This window comes from Lycium barbarum, chromosome 7 (genome assembly GCF_019175385.1).
Source record: "Lycium barbarum isolate Lr01 chromosome 7, ASM1917538v2, whole genome shotgun sequence".
NCBI lineage: Eukaryota > Viridiplantae > Streptophyta > Magnoliopsida > Solanales > Solanaceae > Lycium > Lycium barbarum.
In genome coordinates this window covers 102,213,250-102,234,965 of record NC_083343.1, presented here as the reverse complement: position 1 = coordinate 102,234,965, position 21,716 = coordinate 102,213,250, and the positions used below count along the sequence as shown (strand labels likewise).

At 36.1% G+C, this 21,716-nt stretch overlaps 3 protein-coding genes across 6 annotated transcripts; 2 read left to right on the top strand and 1 right to left on the bottom strand.

Annotated features, from left to right (window-relative positions):
• Positions 1 to 7,832: 7,832 nt before the first annotated feature.
• Positions 7,833 to 8,843, top strand: LOC132601671 (uncharacterized). Its single transcript, XM_060314745.1, has one exon. It carries the CDS (start codon positions 7,833 to 7,835, stop codon positions 8,841 to 8,843), a length of 1,011 nt encoding a protein of 336 aa, XP_060170728.1.
• Positions 8,844 to 12,208: 3,365 nt separating this feature from the next.
• On the top strand, positions 12,209 to 16,367 carry LOC132603659 (uncharacterized). 3 transcript variants are annotated; one of them, XM_060316802.1, is made up of 10 exons: positions 12,209 to 12,379; positions 12,980 to 13,067; positions 13,572 to 13,683; positions 14,244 to 14,280; positions 14,410 to 14,479; positions 14,558 to 14,662; positions 15,197 to 15,347; positions 15,615 to 15,697; positions 15,815 to 15,908; positions 15,991 to 16,367. In XM_060316802.1, exons 2-10 carry the CDS (start codon positions 13,037 to 13,039, stop codon positions 16,076 to 16,078), a joined length of 771 nt encoding a protein of 256 aa, XP_060172785.1. In that variant the 5' UTR covers positions 12,209 to 12,379; positions 12,980 to 13,036; the 3' UTR covers positions 16,079 to 16,367. The 3 variants fall into 3 exon arrangements, with proteins under 3 accessions (XP_060172785.1, XP_060172786.1, XP_060172787.1); XM_060316803.1 differs by lacking the exon at positions 12,209 to 12,379 and adding an exon at positions 12,520 to 12,582; XM_060316804.1 differs by lacking the exon at positions 12,209 to 12,379 and adding an exon at positions 12,560 to 12,578.
• Positions 16,368 to 16,628: 261 nt separating this feature from the next.
• On the bottom strand, positions 16,629 to 21,699 carry LOC132603658 (uncharacterized mitochondrial protein AtMg00810-like). Of its 2 annotated transcripts, none has more exons than XM_060316801.1 (2): positions 20,133 to 21,699; positions 16,629 to 18,716 (listed from the first exon to the last, which is right to left on the bottom strand). In XM_060316801.1, the coding sequence occupies exons 1-2, from the start codon at positions 20,269 to 20,271 to the stop codon at positions 18,211 to 18,213; spliced, it is 645 nt and encodes a 214-aa protein (XP_060172784.1). In that variant the 5' UTR covers positions 20,272 to 21,699; the 3' UTR covers positions 16,629 to 18,210. The 2 variants fall into 2 exon arrangements, with proteins under 2 accessions (XP_060172784.1, XP_060172783.1); XM_060316800.1 differs by having other exon boundaries at positions 20,133 to 21,666.
• Positions 21,700 to 21,716: the final 17 nt, after the last annotated feature.

Here is a 21,716-nt window from a genome sequence, read left to right as displayed (position 1 = left end):
ACTACTTTTGAGACCATAATGTGTGAGTAGTTCTTTAAATCAAAGTTGTGGACCCAAATGATGGGTGCTATGTAATGGGTGTCTAACATTGTATATATATATATATATATATATATATATATATATATATATATATATATATATATATATATATATATATATATATAATGGGTTGTGATATATTTTATTATTTCTCGCATTCATTGTTCATTAGTGGTTGCAAACACTTGTTCATGCACAAACCCTAGTTTACTTGGAAAGATGAACTAGGGCGTGATTTGAAATAATATAACACGGACTCGGGCGCTAACCCTCGTTTAATGAACTCGCTTAGGGATAAGATGAGTTCTACTTAGCATATTTAATCAATCTTATTTACAACTTTTCTGCATTTGGGAAAATCATGAAAATAAATACTTTCTAACTATTGGAAAATATTAGAAAGTGCACTAGAGATTAAGTGCATACATAACCCCGACCCATTAGAAATATATCATATTGACACCCATAGCATAACATCTGATCATCGCGGGGACACAACTTTGGTTCTCCCAATCCAAACAAATTCCAAATACTTCAAAATAGCGAATACAAACCAAATCTTTTTTCAAACTATTCGGAATAGGATTAAAGCCTTTAAAGACTAGTATCACATATAATTAGTACCGTTTTCTCTCCATATTCCCTGTGAGATTCGACCCCAACCTTGTTTGGGTTACTATATTTGACAACGTCCGTTTTACGCCATTAATAGGTGTAATTTGAGCGTATCAGGCTTTTCATTGAAGGGCGTTGCAAGAGACAATGAGTGGAATTAAACATAAGAAGTGAATGAAATTTTTAGCACAATTTTTGAACAGATAATAAGCTGTAATGGAAATTTGGAATAAAAAGAAGATCATGTATGATCATTTGAGTAAACAGCTTGACAGAACCTGCACGGATTACTTCGACTCTTTGAGAATTTGGTATTTTAACATATAGCTTGACGTAAAGGAAGAAGGCTAACGAACAGATCCCTATTGAAACTTATGTGCTCAGTTACACCTGAGTCTATAATCTAGGATCTTCCCAATGATGAGGTTAGAAGGAATGGAATTGAAAATGAAATGGGAATTTTACCAGCACAGTTACCACTAGCTGAAGCATGAGATTCTATGTTTTGGTCACCAGTCCTCACTTGATATAGCATCTGCCTGATCTGATTCAGCTGCTCCTGACTGGGAGGCTTGTTATTTCCATTGTGTCCACATTGTACATAAACTGATCACCATTTCCTTCATTTGGTAACATAGTGTTTCCCTGCACATAATTCTGGAAATTCCTTTTAGTAAATTTGAAATGTGCTGGATATCTATGTATCTTGTAACATTTATCAATTGTATGGCCAATCTTATTGCAATATCTGCAAACCACCAAAGATTTCTTATTATCATAGAAAACTTTATGTCCTTTGGGATCAGAACTATATGGTCTCTGTCCCCCATTGTTCTGCTCAGTAACTATAAAAGAAGTTTCTCCTAGATATTTAGGTGTGCTATGCATTTCCCTCTGTTTTCCCTCTTGCATCAAGAGAGAATGTACACTAGCAATACTAGGAAGGGGTGAAATCATTAGGATATTACCTCTTGCACCACGGTAGCTATCATTAAGCCCCATAAGGAACTGCAACAGTCTTTTATCTTGTTTAGCCTTAAAATTCTTACCTTTTGCTTCAATGGTACAGAGACAACTACAAAGAGTGAAAGTGTTAAGCTATCAAGCTCATCCCAGAGCCTCTTCATCTTGGTGTAATAGGTTGTTATGTCACTACTCACTGAGTTTTTGCTGCAATTGAAAGAGTTTTGCTCCACTGCTTTGGTCAAATCTGGCCTCAAGATTACTCCAAAGTTCTTTAGCGGTAGTAGAGTAGATAACATTTTCAGAGATCTCTGTAGAAAGAGAGTTTAAAAGCCAAGAAATTACCATATTATTGACTCTTGTCTAAGCTGTGTGCAGAGTTGAATCAGCTGCTGGTTCAGAAGAGGAACCGTTGATGAATCCTGCTTTCTTTTTAGGCTGTAAGTGTAATCAGTATACCTCTGCTCCATCCTGCAAAGCTCTTACCATCAAAGGAAGAGTTAACCAATAGCATTCCTGGTGCATCTAATGGGGAAAGGAAGTGGGGATGAGAGGCATCAACAACCTCTACAGAAGCTACTTGTGCTACTGTTTTTCCGCAATTTCTCAAGCAAAGGAGCAGAAGTAAAAGATGATTGAGAAGAAAAAAATGCAGATAGCAAAATATAATTTCAGCTTTTCTATTGTGTATTGAATGAATATTTCTGCTATACAGTGTAATGCGTATACAGAAAAAATCCTAACTAATTTGCACACCTGTCTAATTATCACTTGTTGCCTACTAACAAATTACAATGAGCTGTACACAAAAGAATATTGGAAGCTTAAAATATCTATGAGTCATCAGGTTGAGCATGTGTGTGTGAAAGCAGCAGCCGCCACACACTCTCTCTTCTAAGACTACTCTCTCTTCTAAAATAACCAAACCCTAGACCAATCTTGTATGGCCATGGCGGCCGGCAGCCAGCCACCCCCGGTGGCTGGTCTGCCATCGACCAACTCCACAAACAACAATACACCTACTCTTAATTTTCTATCTGCTTTACAACCACCTCCAGAAGTGGAAGCTTTAAACCTTAAACCTTTAATATATCTACATGGGGAACCAACGTTTGCATGGACAAAGAAGGAATTTGAGGAATTGTCGCGACGTCAAAACCTAAAATATGCTGTTATTGCAAAATTCTCTCATGGCAGACCAGATTTACAAGAAATAAGGAAGTTTCTACCCATTCAATTGGGGATTAAAGGGCGGTGTGATATTGGTTTTTTGGAGGAGAGACATCTGTTATTGAGACTCTCACGACTTGAAGATTATGCAGCCCTAACATCTGGTGCATTTGAATTGCATTATAGGGGAAGGATATATCCTGTACGATTTTTAATATGGAATCCATGGTTTAACCCAGAGGAGGAAAACACGATAGCAGTTGCATGGATCTCATTCCCTGGACTACCCACAAATCTATTTGATAGAGAATCAATGTTTACTTTGGCACAAGCAGTAGGCACACCATTGATACTTGATAAAGCTACTACTAATCAGACGAGACCAAGTTGTGCACGTGTGAAAGTGGAAGTAAATTTACTGAAGGAATTGCCAAAGAGGATTCACATCAGTTGTGTTGATGAGGAGAATGGAGAAGTACAAGCAAAATGGCAAAGAATCCAATATGATTACTTGCCAAAATATTGTACACATTGTAAACTGCATGGGCATGATATACAAGGTTGTTGGGTGGTGCATCCTGAATATAGGCCCAAGAAGGAGGAACCAAAGCCGGAGCAGCATGAGAAACCTGAAAAAGCCAAGCGGAAACAAATTAATGAGGATACTAAAGATGAAGCAGCTACCAAACCGAATGGGAAACATTTGGAGAATAATGGTTCTCAACCTACTAAATCAGTGGCAACAAGATGGAATGGAACAAACAATTATTATGGGAGGAATCATGGGTATAACAATAAAATGGAATGGAATGTAGTGACACATAAAAAGATCAACAAGCAAGGTATGGAAGAGGGGAAAAAAGGAAAGGAAACAAGAGATAACAAAAAGGATAATACACACCAAAAGACAGTAGAGAAGGAGCTGAACAGGGGAAATTCTTTTGAGGCACTATCAAAGGTAGATGAAGAAACTTCACTGGAAATATGCAAAGAACAAGGAAATCAACAAATACAGTCATCAAAACCTTTGGTGGAATTATCTGTAGATAGGATGAAGGAAGAGGGTAGCAAAGCCCCAATTGTGGTGGAGAGCAACTCATCTGATGAATCTGGAGACAAAGAAAATAAGGAGAAAGGCAGCATGTTACAAGAAGCAGTCAATAGCAAGCATAATCAAACACAACAAAGAGTGGAAACACAAGCAGAGGTACCAACATCTGATGAGAACAAGGAAAAGATCACAACCAGTAATCAAAATACAACTGAAGAAGATCATGTAAACAAAGGAATGGAAAGCAAAGCAATAGAGGATGAGGGAACTAAAGCAGCAGATGTGGAGAAGGGACAGGGCCAGACTAAAATAATGCAAGATGTGGATTTAAATGAAGTGCCTGATAACCACCTGATACAAGCATAAGTGAAAGTGTTAAAGAGGTTGGAAAGTTGATTCAACAACCTGATGATACTCTTTCATCGTTAGAAGTGGATAAAAGGATCAATAGAGGTCAACAGGGGGAGAATAGGTGTCAAGAAGAACAAAGTGGAGAAGCTATGGGGGAAAACTGGATTGCTTATGTGGAGAATGACAAGAGTAAGTCTAGTACTATAGTGGAGGATAGGCAAATGAAAAGTACACAGTTGACTGTAAAAAAATTTGAGCATGGAGGCCAGCAACAACCACAGGTTACTACTAATGAAATTGAAATTGGTGATGATGATGAACTGGATGAAGAGAACATAGCGCAAAGCATACAAAAAGCTATGACCAAAGGAGACATATCACCAAATCAAGTTGCAACCACCAACAAGCATAACATAAAAAAAACAATCAGAGGTAAAAGTGTGCCTCCAGCAGGTGTAGGAGGTATACAAACAAGGAAAATAGCTTCCAAATCCAAAGTTTCTCAATGAATAGTGCATTAATATGGAACATTAGATCTGTTAACACTCAGCAAGCTTTTGAAAGAGTGGTGATGTTAAACAGACAGAAAAAGTTCAAGTTTATTGCTTTAATGGAACCATTTCAGCATCAAAGACACATTGAGATGTATAAATTATGGGTGGGAATGTCAACTGCTTGGCATAATAGTAATGACAAAATTTGGGTATTTGTAGATGATGAGTATCAGGTGGAGACCCAAAAGGATACAGAACAATTGCTATCTTTGAAATTGACAAAATTGATTGGAGGCCAAGAAATGGTCATTTCTATTGTATATGCTAGCACAGATAGGGAAACTAGAGTAACATTATGGAATGATATTCTTCATATTTCTAACATTGTTAATGCACCATGGCTTGTGGGTGGTGATTTTAATGTTATAATGGATGAAATAGAGAAATTTGGAGGTTTAGAAGTGCCTTTTATGGAAGTGGAAGATTTCAATCAGTGTATTAATATCTGTCAGCTTACTAATTTGGGATTCAAAGGAAGCATGTACACTTGGTGGAATGGAAGATCAGATGAACAATGTATTTTCAAGAGGCTAGACAGATGTTTAGCTAATCAGGGGCTGCAAGATTTATATCTGAATATTGAAGTGGAGCATCTTATTAAACAAGGGTCAGATCATTCACCTTTGTTGATTAATTGTAAAGAGGACAACAGGATAATCAAAAAGTCATTCAAATTTCTGAATTTCTGGATTGAGCATCCTGCTTTTATGGATATGGTGAAGGATAATTGGTCAGGATTTCATGGGTCAGATCCTTTTTACATCTTTCATAGTAAATTGAAGAAGTTGAGTAAAATCTTATCCAAATGGAGCAGAGATACTTATGGTGACATATTCAGACAGATTGATACACTAGAAGAAGTAGTTAAAATTCATGAACAGGAATTTGAAGAGAATCCTTCTGGTGCCAATAGAGAGAGGTTACAAAAGGTGCAAGCAGAACTAATAAAATTTTATGCAGTAGAGGAGCAGTTTTGGAAACAGAAATCAGGAATGCAATGGTTTATGGATGGGGATAGAAATACAAAATTCTTTCATGCTCATGTGCAAGGCAAAAGAAAGAAGCTACAAATTAACAGAATTCAGAATCAGAATGGAGTGTGGCTAGAAAGAGAGGAGGATATTGCGGTGGAAGCTGTTAATTACTTTCAGCATCAGTTTACTGCAGAAAAAGAGGCTACTGATTTTGAGTTGCTGGATAACATTCCAAATATGATATCAGCAGATCAAAATAGTGAGCTTACTGAATTTCCTGAAGATGATGAGATTAAGAAGGCTGTGTTTGGGCTTAATGCTAATAGTGCAGGAGGACCTGACGGGTACACTGGGAAGTTCTTTCAGGCAGCGTGGGATATCATATCTAAAGATGTCATCAATATGGTGCATGCTTTCTTCTGTGGACATGAACTTCCTAGATACATTACTTGCACTAATGTAGTGTTATTACCTAAAAAGAAGGAGGTGCTTACTTGTTCTGATTTGAGGCCTATAAGCTTGAGTAATTTCATCAGCAAAGTATTCTCCAGAATTATTCATGAGAGATTGGTGAAGTTGTTACCAAATATTATTTCACCTCAGCAGACTGGTTTTTTCAAAGGAAGGAGCATTGTGGAGAATATATTACTTGTTCAGGAGATTGTGCATGATATCAGAAGTAGGGGTAAACCTGCCAATACAGTTATTAAACTGGATATGGCAAAGGCTTATGACAGGGTATCTTGGCTTTTCCTAACCAAAGTGCTTAGACAAATGGGTTTTGGGGAGAGTCTAATTGACATGGTCTACAGAATCATCTCTAATAACTGGTATTCAATCTTGATAAATGGGCAGGCACAGGGTTTCTTTAAATCATCTAGAGGTGTAAAGCAAGGGGATCCTCTATCACCTACTTTATTCATTTTAGCAGCTGAATGCATGACAAGGGCACTGAATAAACTACATTATAAAGAAGGATATGTGGGATATGGGATGCCTAAGTGGAGTCCATATATCAATCATTTAGCATATGCAGATGACACTATCATCTTTACATCTGCACAACCTGATACTTTGCAAAAGATCATGGAAACTTTGACAGATTATGAGAGGATTAGTGGCCAAAAAATCAATAAATATAAGAGTGCAGTGTACTTATATCACTCTGTTTCTCAGACAGTGGCCAATGATGTGGTTGAGAAGACAAGTATTCCTAGAAAAGAGTTCCCTTTTACCTATCTAGGTGTACCAATATACTATGGAAGAAGGAGGATTTGTCACTTTAAGGAGATCGTTGACAAGATACAGAAGAGGCTAAGCTTATGGACTGGTAAGCTTTTGTCTATAGGGGGAAGGACTATTCTTATTAAGCATGTCCTTCAGAGCATGCCCATCCATCTACTTTCTGCTTGCGATCCACCTTCAGGAGTGTTTGCTCAGATTCACAGATTATTGGCCAAGTTTTTCTGGAGTAATTCAGTGGGGAACTCTAGTAAACATTGGACAACGTGGAATACGCTTTGTTATCCTATAGAAGAGGGAGGAATGGGCTTCAGATGCATGCAAGATATGTCCAGAACTTTGTTTGCCAAGCTATGGTGGAATTTTAGGACAAAGCAATCATTGTGGAGGACCCACATGAGAAATAAATATTTAAAGAGATTTAATGTTATTTTAGCTCAGTGGAAAGGGGGTACTTATGTGTGGAAGAAGATGCTACAGTGTAGAGATGATATCGACCAAGAAATTTGGTGGCAACTTAAGCAAGGAAATTCTTATTTTTGGCTAGACAACTGGACTGGATTAGGAGCATTATTTCAGAGAGTGCCACCAAATTTTCAATGTGACTTTACAGTAGTACTGGTGAAGGATGTTCAGGATGAATGAAGATGGAAAGAAGAGAAACTTGGAGAGATTCTACCTGCAGAAGTAGCTAATCAAATAATTCAACAGGTGAAACCACCTTCTGGAGGTGAGGAACTGGACAAAGCTTACTGGAAAAGGGATTCTAGAGGAACTTTCTCTGTAAGGTATGCTTATCAACTATTGAGACAAAAGAAAAACTCTAGAAAGATCTATGAATACATGTGGCTGAGTAAATTACCTGTAAAAATGAGTTTCTTTGTTTGGAGACTGTGGCAAGCCAAATTGCCTCTAGATGACACTTTAAAAAAGTGGGGATTCCAGTTTGCATCCAGATGTAGTTGTTGTCAGACACCTCAGGAGGAAACAATTGCACATGTGTTCTTAAGATCAGAAGTGGCACAACAGATTTGGAAGCATTTTAGTGGACCAGCAGGTATTAAGATTGAAAGATTACAGTTGTCTCAAGTTATTACAGCTTGGTGGGAAGCATCTGTAAACCATCACATTAAAATAATCTATCAAGCTGTGCCAATTGTTATTGTTTGGGAACTTTGGAAGAGGAGAAACACTTTATTGCGTGGTGGAAAGTTGTCCGTGAATAGCTTAAGGTATAAGATTATGCATTCCATTATACTATTTATGAAGGCAAGAAGGAAGAATTTCAAGTATGCTCCTTATAATTGGGTTGATTTATTGAAAGCATTACATACTTATACTCCCAAGCTGAGGATTACTCAGGTATGTTGGAGACCTCCGGATATAGGTTGGATGAAATGCAATACTGATGGGGCATCAAGAGGTAACCCTGGCAGAAGCTCATGGAGTTTTTGTTTGAGAAATGCTAATGGAGATCTGGTATTTGCTCAGTCTAAGGAAATGAAAGAAGGCAATTTTTCTAATACTGAGGCTGAAGCAAAAGCCATTCTGCAGGCTTTGAGACACATGGAGATAAATCAGATGGTTGTGGAAAATGACTCCATGTTGATGAAAAATGTAATGGAGAAGAAATGGCACAGCCCTTGGCAGATCATTAACACAGTGGAGGAAATTTGGAGGATTATGAGTGAAAGAACTATTTTGGTTTCTCATGTGTTCAGAGAGGGGAATAAACTTGTTGATTTTCTAGCAAATTTAGCTCTAGACAGAGGAGATTACACTGCTAATAGCTTTCAGGATCTGGTAATATGGGGAAGGAAGCTTATTAACAGTGACAAAAGCAATATACCATATTTTAGAATCAGGAACTGTAAAGGATGAGGTGGTTAATGGTAGAAAAAGTAGAGCAAGATGGGAGAATAAGGAAGAGGAATACCAAACATCAGCATTCTCAAATTCTTTGGAAGGAGAGAATGAAGATGTTATTTTACTCTAACTTGTTGGTTTCATGTGCAGGATTACTAATCACATTTTCATTACTGTGGAACCAAGCTACACTCGCAGCAAACCACACACAACGGGACAACAACACAAATGTCACTACAGAGAAGAAAAATCAAGCACCACGGGAAAGGGGCAACTTTTACACAAAATCAAGCATCAATACAACAAGGCAATTAGCAGGGAATATGTGCAACTTGAGCATACACAGATGCAGATCACAAATACAGAGGCAAGCAGTTGCGATGCAAGTACGAAAGGAACAAAACATCCGGGGCAAAATGGGAATAAAAAAAAAATCAATCAGGAGAATCGATCAATTCATGGAAATACACAACAACATCTATAAGGAACCATACCAACTACAAGATCGGAGCAACAACAAGATGAATTTGCTCCGACACATCACAGAACACAACGAAAATTGAAGCACAAAAGATGGAATTCAAAGATGAGGAAAAGCAACAAACCTGAATCATGTGCAATACAAGGATGGACTCAATCAAGAGGACAAAGATGGAAGCTCCACCGGCGACGACACAGACATCTCCGACGAAGGGCCGATCTGACCATTGATATACCTGGCCTATACTTACTAATCGTGCTAGTCCATTTTGTTTTTACATTTTGGTTTGGCTCTTTTTCTTTGTTTCGGACTATCTTTGTTTTGTTGCTTTATTAAATTAATAAAATAAGCCCTAGGTGATAAAAAGCCTAGTGGCCTTTAAGTAAAAAAAAAAAAAAGAGCATGTGTGTGGGCTGAAGAGGAATTCATCTGGCCTTCTTGTGGAAATGTTCTAAATGAGGCCCAATTTGTTGATTGCAAAGTTGGGCCTGATCTTGTTGGCCTTTTTCTTTCTTTGAATTTTTCACCTTTCCTGTTTCAAACCCATATTCTTTACCTTCACCATAGATTCAAACATTTATATTTCTGCCCAATAGAGCATCCATATGAAGGACCTAAAAGGAATAACATATGCAAGTCATATCAATATGGTTGGTCTTATGTACAATATAACAAGATTAATAGAATAAGCGCGGTACCACGTGTTGTCAATCCAGCATAACTTGTGAACAATTGACGTATTGAACAACATTACAACACAGACTAATCTTGTCCATCTGGCATGAATTGTGAACATGCACGTTTGTCAATTCAACATGACTTGTGAACAATTTAAAGATAGAATGGAGATGTATTTAAAGTCATGCCGACGGGGCATGACCTTTGAACAAGATAAGTTAGTCAATTCGGCATAACTTGTGAACAATTAAAAAATAGGTAGAATGAAAATTGTACTTAAGTTATGACCCCCCGATATGACTTATGAAAGCGTAAATTTCATTCTTCCAAGTGTACAGCGCCAATGCTACTCTAATTTTGCCCAAATTCCTTAAAAGGGTACAAAAGTTACATAATGATGCAAAATATTCCTATTTGTGCAAAACACCCGAGTGTATGTAGGTATACTCTCTTCTTTCTTTTTGGTACGTCTAAAAATATTAACATACTTTTATATTTGAGAACACTTTGATTTTCGCTTTGATTTATGCAATATTCTATTATAGAAATAACAGAACATCTTTAAAATTATAAGCAATTTTTTATGAGTACTTTTGATATGAATATTTTTAGAAATTGTCTGTCAAAGATTGTCATAAGAAATAGAAACAGTAAAGAGTATTTATACACTACTAAAATCACTATTTTCCCATTAAAATTTTCAATTGAAAAATGTTTAGGGACTATTTCCACAGATATTTTTATTGAATCATTGAGAAAAAAAAAATATTGTTTTCACGTGAAAAAATTAGGAAGTTTCGATTCACTAGGAACCCGTTTTCCACCATACGTTTTGTCAGTGAGCTGTTTCGGTAGAAATGAGATGGGAAAATCATGTTTTATAGTACAAATTTCCCACTGAATGTCGGTGGAAAAAATTAGTGTTTCTAGTTTTTGTAATTTAGAAGTTCGAGTGAAAAACCAAAAGGAGAAAGAGAGATATCCTGAGGCTCAAGGAATTATCTTGCTTTCTCTTTAGGCTGAATGGGACTGGCCACACATGTAGACATAATTAGACTTTTTCAATTCTCTTGAAAAAGGTAAGTATACTCTTGAATGTTTTACAGGAACTCTTATCTCCCTTTCCTTCTAACAGACTGTTTCTTTTTCTCTCAAAAGAAATATACTATACTGATTCTTGTTAAATTGTTTTTCTTTACAAATTAAATTAAAGTTTTTTTCCTTTTTTCTTAAAATATAAGTGGATTTATGAATATTAAGGGAGCAGAAAAAGAAAATGAGAAGACATTGAATTCTTACGGATATGGTTATATTAGCCTTTCAATTTACTGCTTTCTTTTCTCGAGTTCCTAACTGAAAAAATACTCCTACTAAATATAGACGTGATTGAATCAATTTGTTTAAAAAATAAAAGGGGGGGGGGGGGGGGGGGGGGAGAGAAGGTGGAAAATTGAAGGCCCTTTAGTGGGGGAAGTGCTCAGATAACTATTTTTCGATCTCTTGTAAATATTTGTAAGTTTAACTACTTCAAATTAACTTCCGACATACGTGATTTAAGTTGCAAAAATTCGTCTCAGAAATTATAGATTTTGCCTGAAGTTTGACATATTACTTGCACAAGCAAATTTTCAGGTATTTTTTGGTCTAATTCGGACATACACAATGAAAATTTGGCTTGGCCGAGTCAAAGTTCAGTCATTTATGCCTGAACTTCACATACAAAGGTAAATTTCACCATAAAATATTATTATGATTAATCCTTGTCCATTATAAAAATACCATTCTGGCTTTTATAACATTAAACTGAAAGTTGGATAACAACACGTGAAACTAACCCCAGCAAAGGGGAATCTTTAGAATACAGAGCAAGAGACACAGGTACGGTAACAATTTTTAGCCTTTACCAAACTGCAAACATGTTGTATAGTGGTACTCCAAATTCATGACTAAAAATTCTGCATGACAGATAGGTGATCGGTCCATTTAAACTTGTTCTTCTGTTGTGGAGTCACCCATCACTAGAAACAAACAAAAAACTTATGATGACTTTGAGACTTGGGGCAACCATATGTACCCACAAGAAAATGACTTTGAGGGACTAAAATAGGCAAATAGGTGGCTAATCAAGAAAGTGATAGAGAGAGCGTATAAAGTTCACATGCTTTTCCATATGTTTGTTTGCCCCTTCCAGGCTTCCACCTAAAAGAAGGGAGCCAAAATTTTTCTTAAGGGATTAAAATATATAAAGAAGTAAATACACGAAAAAGCCCAGGGAGTAACATCTATTACATATATGTAAAACAAAAAATTAACCTTATACATACAGTATAATTTTTCGCCGAAGAAGGTTCTGATGAACCCCTCAACCCTACCCTAAAAGAATTCCAAGTTGGTAAGCCCAATGTGCTCATTTCTTCAAATTCTTGATCATCTCTGCATTTTTTTTAATGCATAACAATGTGGCCATGATGATACATTGGACAATTTGAGATTCACTTTTTTTCTTTTAAAGTTAATGGGTATCCATCAATCATCAAAATACATAAACAAATGATTGAAAGAAAGATATTTAAAATTTTCTTTTAAACCAAGTTGGTATTATTCCTTTCTTGTTTTCAGTAATATTCTTAAAGCTTATAGTTGTAAAATTTCCTTTTTTTTATGGCATAGATTCTTTAGAACCCTCTTCAGGGGAATGGACGGATGAATTGTTGTTCTATTTTGATTCTCTTCTTTACACGGTTGAAAAGATTGCATGTTTTTTTTCCTTCTGTTTTACACTCCTTTTCATTGATGCTTTCTATATTTCTTTATCAGTTTTCTAGGTTGTATAGGCACAATTTGCAGCTGTTACACACATACTTAGTTGTTGTTTTCATATTCAGATGTTTTATTATTCCATTTTGTACCTACTCCTTTGTGTATAAATAGGGACTAAAACGTTGTCTTTTCTTCAACTCAGCATATATCACTTCTCAGTTTTTTGTTGTAGAGAGAGTTGGAGTTTCAAAACTATACTGAAGGTTGCATTTCATCTGTGAAGACAGATATGAGTTACATAAATTCTTCCATGGGCTCTGGTTAGTTGCAATTTACAAGCTTTTCTTTCCCTTTGGTTCTTCGCACGGACTTTACATTATGCATCACTACTAAAAAAATAGGAACTGGCGACAGACAAATTCTGTAGCTAAACAACAAATCCGTCGTTGATCCTATTTAGTGACGGATTGTCACAAAAATTTGTTAGTTACGAAGTTCATAACTAATTTCAGTTTTTTTTTTTTTTTTTTTTTAGTGCATCCTTTAAAAGGCTGAAATTAATTTAAGGCCTTTTTTGGCTTTATTGCCAATATGCACTGAGATTCAGCTCTTTGTCGCTTCAATTTGTAGAGGATAAAAAGCAAATAAGTTTAAGGGCTTTTAGCTTTAAATTCTGAAAAGCTACATTGACATTGTGGTAGTTATCAACAAGAGTAGCTTTTCCTTATTCTTAATGTCTAGCTGTCTTTCTGGGAACTTTTTCTCCCTTTATTATCTCTTTTATATCTTTATCAAAGTAATTAACTTGGTTAACAATATTACAGGAAGTAGAACGGCTAGGAGGCTGGAGTTCGGAAGGACATATGTAGTGAGGCCTAAAGGAAAACACCAGGCTACAATGGTTTGGCTGCATGGCCTCGGTGATAATGGTTCTAGGTAAGTTCCTTTTTGCTTTTAAGCCGAACATTTTTTTGGTTATTTTCTAAAAAGGGTGTCACATTTATATAGTCTCGTGCTTCCTTCGGCCAATTTTTTTCTAATCTGAAGCAAAGGAATTGTATAAAGTACCCAAGATAAGACATCACTTTGGTGTATTCCCTGTTTTTGCACTTGTTTATTGCCTTTGAGGCTCCTTTGGAGAAATATACAACAAAGTCATGATGGACAATTTATACAAATAACCTGATTCTTCCTTCATTTGTGTCGCTTTTCAAAATGTAAAAGCAACTACAAAAATAATCACATCACTCAAAAGCCAGATAGTCTGTTCTCTAAGTGGAGTTTACTTTACCAATTGTTAGAATAAAGTTTGTAAAGTGTGAGATCATCGACAAAACAAGAGAAGAAAAGTTGGTTAAGAGAATGTCAGCGTTTTGACATGTCCTATAAGGAAGTCATTCAAATGTTAAATGCTTTTTAGCTTATTTTATGTTAAGCTAAAGAAAAGACAAGAAATGTTTTGTAGTATCTGCTAATTTGTTTGTTTCTTTTTGCAGTTCTTCTCAACAGTTGGAAAGCCTAGCCCTTCCTAATGTAAGTGGAGAACTAGTTAACCTTTTTTTGCTTTATGTGGTTAGACGGTATTCTTGCAACATTGCTTTTTCAATTGAGGTATATTCTTCCTTGTCCTGGACGATGATTTTTGCCTATATGAACTTGCAGATCAAATGGATATGTCCAACGGCCCCAACTCGCCCCGTGGCTATACTTGGTGGATTTCCTTGCACTGCATGTAAGTATCCATACGATAACTACGACATGGTGACCTTTTATATCTGTGATTATAAAAGGAATGTGCTTCTTGTTCCAGGGTTTGACGGGGGAGAACTTTCTGATGATACTACTAATGATCTTGAAGGCTTAGAGGCATCCGTTGCACACATTGCAAACTTATTGTCAACTGAACCTGCTGATGGTAAGTCTCTTTACTATCCATCATTATAGACTATTATAACCAAAAGGCTGGTATCTCCCCTGTATTCTTTGTATCAAAATTAATTCACTAGAAGCTCGTTTGGATAAGCTGGTTATAAATAGTTGACAAGCATTATGTGTTGATAAAAAATTTTAAGTGTTGAAATTAGTTTTATGAATAAACAGTTACGTGTTTGGATAAAAGTGTTGAAACTAATAATAAACAGTTGATGTTTTTGGTAAAAAAAAAAAAAAAAAAATGCTGACAAGCTATTTCTTTAGTAAAATGACCACTAATGTGAAGGCTCAATTAACATCAACTACTTCTCACAGGCTCATAGCAGGCTTATTCGTCCTCCTCTCTGACCTTCCCTTGGTCTTGATTCGCAACATTGACAACCTCTCTGACCTTCCCTTTTCATGCTAGGGTCTTGATTCGCGATATTGACACCTAAGAAGTTAAATCATTTTTCTTGAAATTGTTTGATCAGACTGTTTTATTTGTTTGATGAGCAAATTTCTATGTCTTATACAGTTAAACTTGGTATTGGAGGCTTCAGCATGGGTGCGGCCACTGCCCTCTACTCAGCGACTTGTTTTGCGCAAGGAAAATATGGAAACGGAAACCCTTACCCTGTCAACTTGAGGGCTGTCATAGGCCTCAGTGGGTGGCTTCCAGGTGCTAGGTGCGCAAATCATTTTTCAAACTATAGCTCTTTTGATTCTCTCTTTTCATTTTTTCTCTCTTTAGCCTGAGCAATAATATGGAAAATCACAAGCACTAGGTGCTGAAATTTTAAAACATTTTTACTGTTCAAGAGCTATAAAAATGAACTACACAAAAGGAAAGGGAAGGAAGAGAAATTTAAAAAGTTATTTTTCTTTTATTTTTCTGTTTATCCTTATATTCTGAAAGACAAATGTCATGAGGAGCTACAACTGATATTGTGCAGGAATGTGAGGAACGAGATTGAAGGATCACATGAGGCTGCAAGATGTGCTGCATCTTTACCCATTCTACTGTGTCATGGAAAATGTATGCACTTGCAAATATTGAACATTGCGACATATTGCCTTATTTCGTATAATGTGATTCATGTGAAGTATGTACAGTCTACATATCCATCTTAACACGGTTATCTGTACTTATTAGGTGATGAAGTTGTTCCTTATCGATATGGAGAGAGGGCTTCCTATGTCTTGAGCTCAGTTGGATTCCGGAATCTTCAATTCAAAGCCTATGATGGGTAACCCCTTTTCTTTTCTCGAATAAAAAATAGTTCTCACGATTTAAGAAAGAGTAATGTAAATTACCAACTTATTTTACAGGATTGGTCATTACACAGTGCCAAGGGAAATGGATGAGGTTTGTAATTGGTTAACTACAAGGCTCGGTCTTGAAAGTCCTCGACGATAAACTCCATTACAACTATTTCATATTCAACATAACTGATGAAAAAAGAAAAGAGGCTTTGTCATTATACAATGCCAAGAAAAATGGGGAAGCAGTAACAAGGAGGAGTATACAGAGTTCTCATGTAGTTAGTACTATATATGCTTTATGGTGAATGCTAGGACTTAGTCTTCCAATTTTGCCTTAAAATTTTCTGCATAATAAAATTTTGGATGTGTGTTATTTTCATTCACTTGTAGACACAAATAATTTGACATTTTGTTCTCTTCAATAACAGTTTTGACTTCCAAAATTTGTTTATTCAAAATTTTGATGGTTTGAATTACTATAGTCTGCTACATGGATATCGTTGGGTGAGGTTTTGACTTGTGTATATATGTACACATTATTTCTTGTCATGATAGTGGCCATAAATTGACAAAAAATTGGTGGTGTAATTCATCCTACTAAATACCCCACTAAGACTTAAATCTTGTAACCGCAATCCCATGTTCTACTGTTAAGTTTCTGATTAGAGAGAAGAATTAAGAGAGTTGAATCTTGGAGAAGAGGAAGAGTAAAATGTGTACTCATCTAACTGATCGTATAAAGCTGTGATATACAGTATATATACTACAACTAACTAACTGTTAAGTGTAACTAATTTCAGGATTAGTTAACTAACTAACTGAACATATAAAATGGCTAATCTACCCTCTAGTCTACATTACATTTCTCTCAATACTCCCCCTCAAGCTAGGTGGTGAAAAACATTAAGTACCCCTAGCTTGGAACACAAGTACTGATGCTGAAACTTGTTAAGGCCTTTGGTCAATAAGTCTGCTTGTTGATCTCTTGTTGGTACATACTGTGTCTTGATCATTCCTTTCTGAATTTTTTCTCTTACAAAGTGGCAATCTATTTCAATGTGTTTTGTTCCTTCATGGAACACCGGATTTGCAGCAATTTGCATTGCTGCTTTTCTATCAATATGAGCTTGAACTGGTAATGTGACTTGAACTCCAATTTCTTTGAACAATTCCAGAATCCAAGTTAAGTCAGCAACTATTGAGGCTAGGCTTCTATACTCAACTTTGAACTCCTTGAAACTGTACTTTGCTTTTTTGATTTCCAGGAAATTAAGGAATCACCTAGCTTCACTAAAAAACCTGTTACAGATTTCCTTGAGTTTGGACATGCTGCCCAATCACCATCACAGTAGGCTGAGACCTGCTCTTGACTGTTACTTGACAAAAGAATTCCATGCCCTGACTGATCTTTGACATATCTCACTATTCTCATAGCAGCATCTAAATGTGACTTCTTGGGCTGATGTAGAAATTGACTTAAAATCTGAACACTAAAGGCTATATCAGGCCTGGTTATAGTTAAGTAAAGCAATTTACCAATAATTCTTTGATAAGTACTAACATCTGCCAATGGATCATTCTCCCCCTGACTTGTAGAACTCTTTATCAGATCATCAACTTCTTTTGGGGTTAACTTTGCATTGACTTCAAGAGGAGTAGCAACTGGTTTTGCTGCTCCTAATCCCAGCTCAGAGATTAACTCTAAAGCGTATTTCCCTTGATGCATTAAAATACCAGACTTGGACCTGGCCAACTCAATGCCAAGGAAGTATCTTAATTCTCCTAAATTTTTCATTTTGAAGGATTGATGTAATGCTGCTTTGGTGTCTTTGATCAATTGTAGACTGCTACCTGTAACTAGTATATCATCAACATAGACAAGTATCACAAAAAGTCCATTTTCTACTTTCTTTATAAAGAGTGAATGATCATACTGACTCCAAGTAAAATCAAGGTGAAGAAAGCTTCCAAAAACTTTGAATTCCACTGTCTTGGAGCTTGTTTTAGACCATAAAGGATTTAAGAAGTCTACAAACTGGTCTTGTCTCCCCCTGATTTCTAAATTCTTGTGGTAATTCCATATAGATCTCATCGTTTAGGTAGCCTTGAAGAAAGGCATTGTACACATCCATTTGCTGGATGTGCCAATGTCTAATAGCAACAATGGCAAGAATGGACCTGACTGTAACCATCTTTACTACAGGGGAAAAAGTTTCCTTGTAGTCAATTCCCTCTTGTTGACCATATCCCTTAGCTACTAGTCTAGCTTTTAAACCTTTCAGTTTCTCATGTATCCTTATACTTTATTCTGAACACCCATTTGCATCCAACTGGTTTTTTTCCTTCAGGTAGTGCAATTATTGCCCATGTTTTGTTGCTTTCTAAGGCATCTATCTCTTGCTTCATGGCATCAACCCACCTTGGATCTGCAACTACTTCAGCATAAAATGCTGGTTCCACTTCGGTAGAACTAGCAACAATGAATGCTTGATTGTTAGCAAGTAGATGATCATATAAAATATGATTTGCTAAACTGTAAGATGTATCAGATGTAGGTTTTTGAATAGTAATAAAGTCCTTCATCCTCAAGGGTGGTGATTTTATTCTAGATGACCTTCTTGTATGAACTTCTGAGGTAGTTGCTTGAGTAGCAAGTTGTGCATTTTGTTGAATAGAAGCGTCCTCTGCTTGAGTGGTTTGTTGAGAAGGTAAAACATCAGCTACTGATTGATCATGATGTCTTTGTGCATGATTGTTATCACCAGGATGATCAGAATAGTCTTGAGATTGCACTGTATTGTCATTGTTTTGTGGTGTTGTTAATATTGCATCAGTAAAAAAATCTAGAAATGGAGCCTGTGAGTCTTGTGACATCTTTTGAAATAGAAATACATTTTCTCTTAAATCAACATCTCTGTTGACAAAGAATACATGGTTAGTAAGATCATACAATATGTAACCTTTTTTATTATGAGCATATCCCATGTGCACAACAGTTATAGTCTCACACTTAAGTTTGTCAACCTCATTAACTGCTTTGGCAAAGCACATACATCCTAATACTCGAAGGTGATTAATACATGGTGGATTTCCATGCAGAACTTGATAAGGTGATCTATTCTTAGGAACAGATGATGGTATTTTGTTTATCAAGCAGCTACTAAAACACAATGACCCTAGTATTTAATGGGAATCTATCCTTGAAATCTTATAGCTCTACATACTTCAAGAATGTGCTTGTGTTTCCTCTCAACTACCCCATTTTGTTGAGGGGTATAAGCACAAGATGTTTGGTGAATAATTCTAAGAGACTTAAACAAAGAGTCACATACTGAATTTACAAATTCAATTCCATTATTAGATCTAATGTATTTTACTTTCTTATTGAAATAAGTATGGACATAGGTAAGAAACTCTATAAAACAACACATACATCAGATTTGAACTTTAATAAAAACAGCCAAGTCATTCTTAAGAAATCATCAACTACTGTCAAGAAATATTTATTTCCATCATAGGTTGCAATTTTATAAGGACCCCATACATCAAGATGCAAAAATTAAAACAACTAGTACTTCTTATACTACTACTAGGAAAAATTGATCTAGCTTGTTTTGCAGAAGGACACACAACACAGTTTTTTACAATTGTACTGCAAGTATCTAAAATTGCTAGTAATATATTTTTTTAAGACTTTGGATGATGGATGTCCAAGTCTTCTATGCCACAAGCTTATATCAAGTTTATTTTCCTTAGCAAGGGTGATAGATTCTTCAGAAACTAGTGAGTAAAATCATGCATCATTTACTGTTCTTGTATGAATTGAAGGTAACAAGTATAAGCCATCTCTTTCTCTACCAAACACTTTCACCTTCCCACTGAAGAGATCCTAAAAAACACAAAAGTCTGGAAGAAAAGAAACTAAACATTGTAGGGCCTTGGTTACCTGACATACTGACAATAGATTAAATTTGAATTTTGGTATGTGAAGTACATTGTCAATTTTGCAACCATCAGTTAATATACTAGCGCTCCAATGTGAGTAACATAGTCTACATCACCAGTGGGTAAAAACACTTTTCTAGAATTGGATTCAATCCTAGTAGAACTTGTTAGTAACTCAGGATCTGCTACCATATGGTTCGTAGCTCCTGTATCAACAATCCACTCCTTTTGATTCTTAGCAGTTAATAAAGCAGTAACAATACCTGCAGCATTAGCCATAGAAGAGTTTTGAACTATCTGATCATACTGTTCTTTTGTGAAGAAACAAGGCATTTGACTTCCCTGATGTCTTGAAATTTGTGAACCAAATGTACCAGTCTGCTGAGTTCCATTCTGAGACATTCCCTGTGAACTTGTTGCTTGATTTTCAGTCAACACATTGTAAGCACCAGAAGAAGGGACTCTTGATTGATTTTCAGCCAATACATTATAAGCACCAGAAGAAGGAACACCCCCCCCCCCCCCCCCCTTATTTCCTTGAACTTGTCTGAGGGATATCCTATGACCTTATAGCAGTTTTCTTTTATATGATTTCTCATTTTGCACACATCACAGAACAGGTTGTAACTCTTCTTGAATTTTTGTCCATTAACATTTGGTTTAGCACTGTATAGAGCAGTAGACTCATAAATTCCTGCACTAGAGGCAGGAGGTGCTCCAAGAACACCACTAGTTGCTGCTACAGCCTTTTGACTTTCATCACTGATCAACATTGAATAAGCTTGGTCTACAGATGGTAAGGGATTCATCAACAAAATATTACTCCTAGCTTGAGTATAGGTTTCATTAAGTCCCATAAGAAATTGATACAATTTTTATCTATTAAAAATTCAAAGAATCTTTTGATTCGAGACAATTACAACCAGGATGTGGAACAAGATTTTCAAATTCAGCCCAAAGTTCTTTCAACCTAGAATAGTAAACTAAGATTGAAGAAGTTCTTTGACCAAGAGTTGCAATTTCTCTATGAAGATTGAATGATCTAGAGCCATCCACTTTATCAAACCTTTCTTTAAGATTTGACCACACATCAAAAGCATCTGATGCATAACCTACACCATTCCTCAAGCTTGGGGCTACAGAATTCATTAGCCAATAAAGTACAATTGCATTGCACCTTTCCCATTGATGTCCATATTTTTCATGAAACTTATCCTTTGTCCAAGAACCATCAACCATACCTAACTAATTTCGAGGAAGCAAAGCAATTTTCATGTTTCTTTTCCATGAAGAGTAGTTATCACCAGTTAATTGAAAAAAGATTAGAGAGATACAACTTGTATCACTCGGAGCAAGATAGAGAGGATGAGTAGCTTCGACAAACACACCTTGTCCTAGAGTTTAATCAATCGTTGAATTGGTTGTATTAGTTGTGTCACTGGTGGTTCCAGTACCGATTTCACCATTGATAGCCCTTTCCGAGTTTCAAGAAAGTGGAATTAATCTTGATCAAGAAATGAAAATTTTGCAGAACAGAAAAATAAAAGAAGAAGAAGAATCTTAGGATCGATTGAGAGAGCTTGGATTGCTCTTGCGCTTTGATACCTGATACGCTCAAATTACATCTATTAATGGTATAACGCGGATGTTGTCAAATATAGTAACCCAATCTCGTCGAATCCCACAAAAAATATGGTGTGAAAAGTTTATTGAACAAGTATTATACTAATCTTGCGGACCTGGTGTATTCCAGAAAAGAGTTTTATAGTTGATTTGGTTTGTGGACTAATTTAAAGTGATTGAAAATTTAAAGATGTAAATATATAGGTAAAAAGAACTAAGGTTGT

Coding starts and splice junctions, on each gene's coding strand:
- LOC132603659 (XM_060316802.1), top strand. CDS start 13,037: ATGAGTTACATAAATTCTTCCATGGGCTCTG. Junction 13,068..13,571: donor AAATTCTTCCATGGGCTCTG/GTTAGTTGCAAT, acceptor ACAATATTACAG/GAAGTAGAACGGCTAGGAGG. Junction 15,698..15,814: donor TCTACTGTGTCATGGAAAAT/GTATGCACTTGC, acceptor TGTACTTATTAG/GTGATGAAGTTGTTCCTTAT.
- LOC132601671 (XM_060314745.1), top strand. CDS start 7,833: ATGAGTTTCTTTGTTTGGAGACTGTGGCAAGCCAAATTGCCTCTAGAT.
- LOC132603658 (XM_060316800.1), bottom strand. CDS start 18,016: ATGAGATCTATATGGAATTACCACAAGAATTTAGAAATCAGGGGGAGA.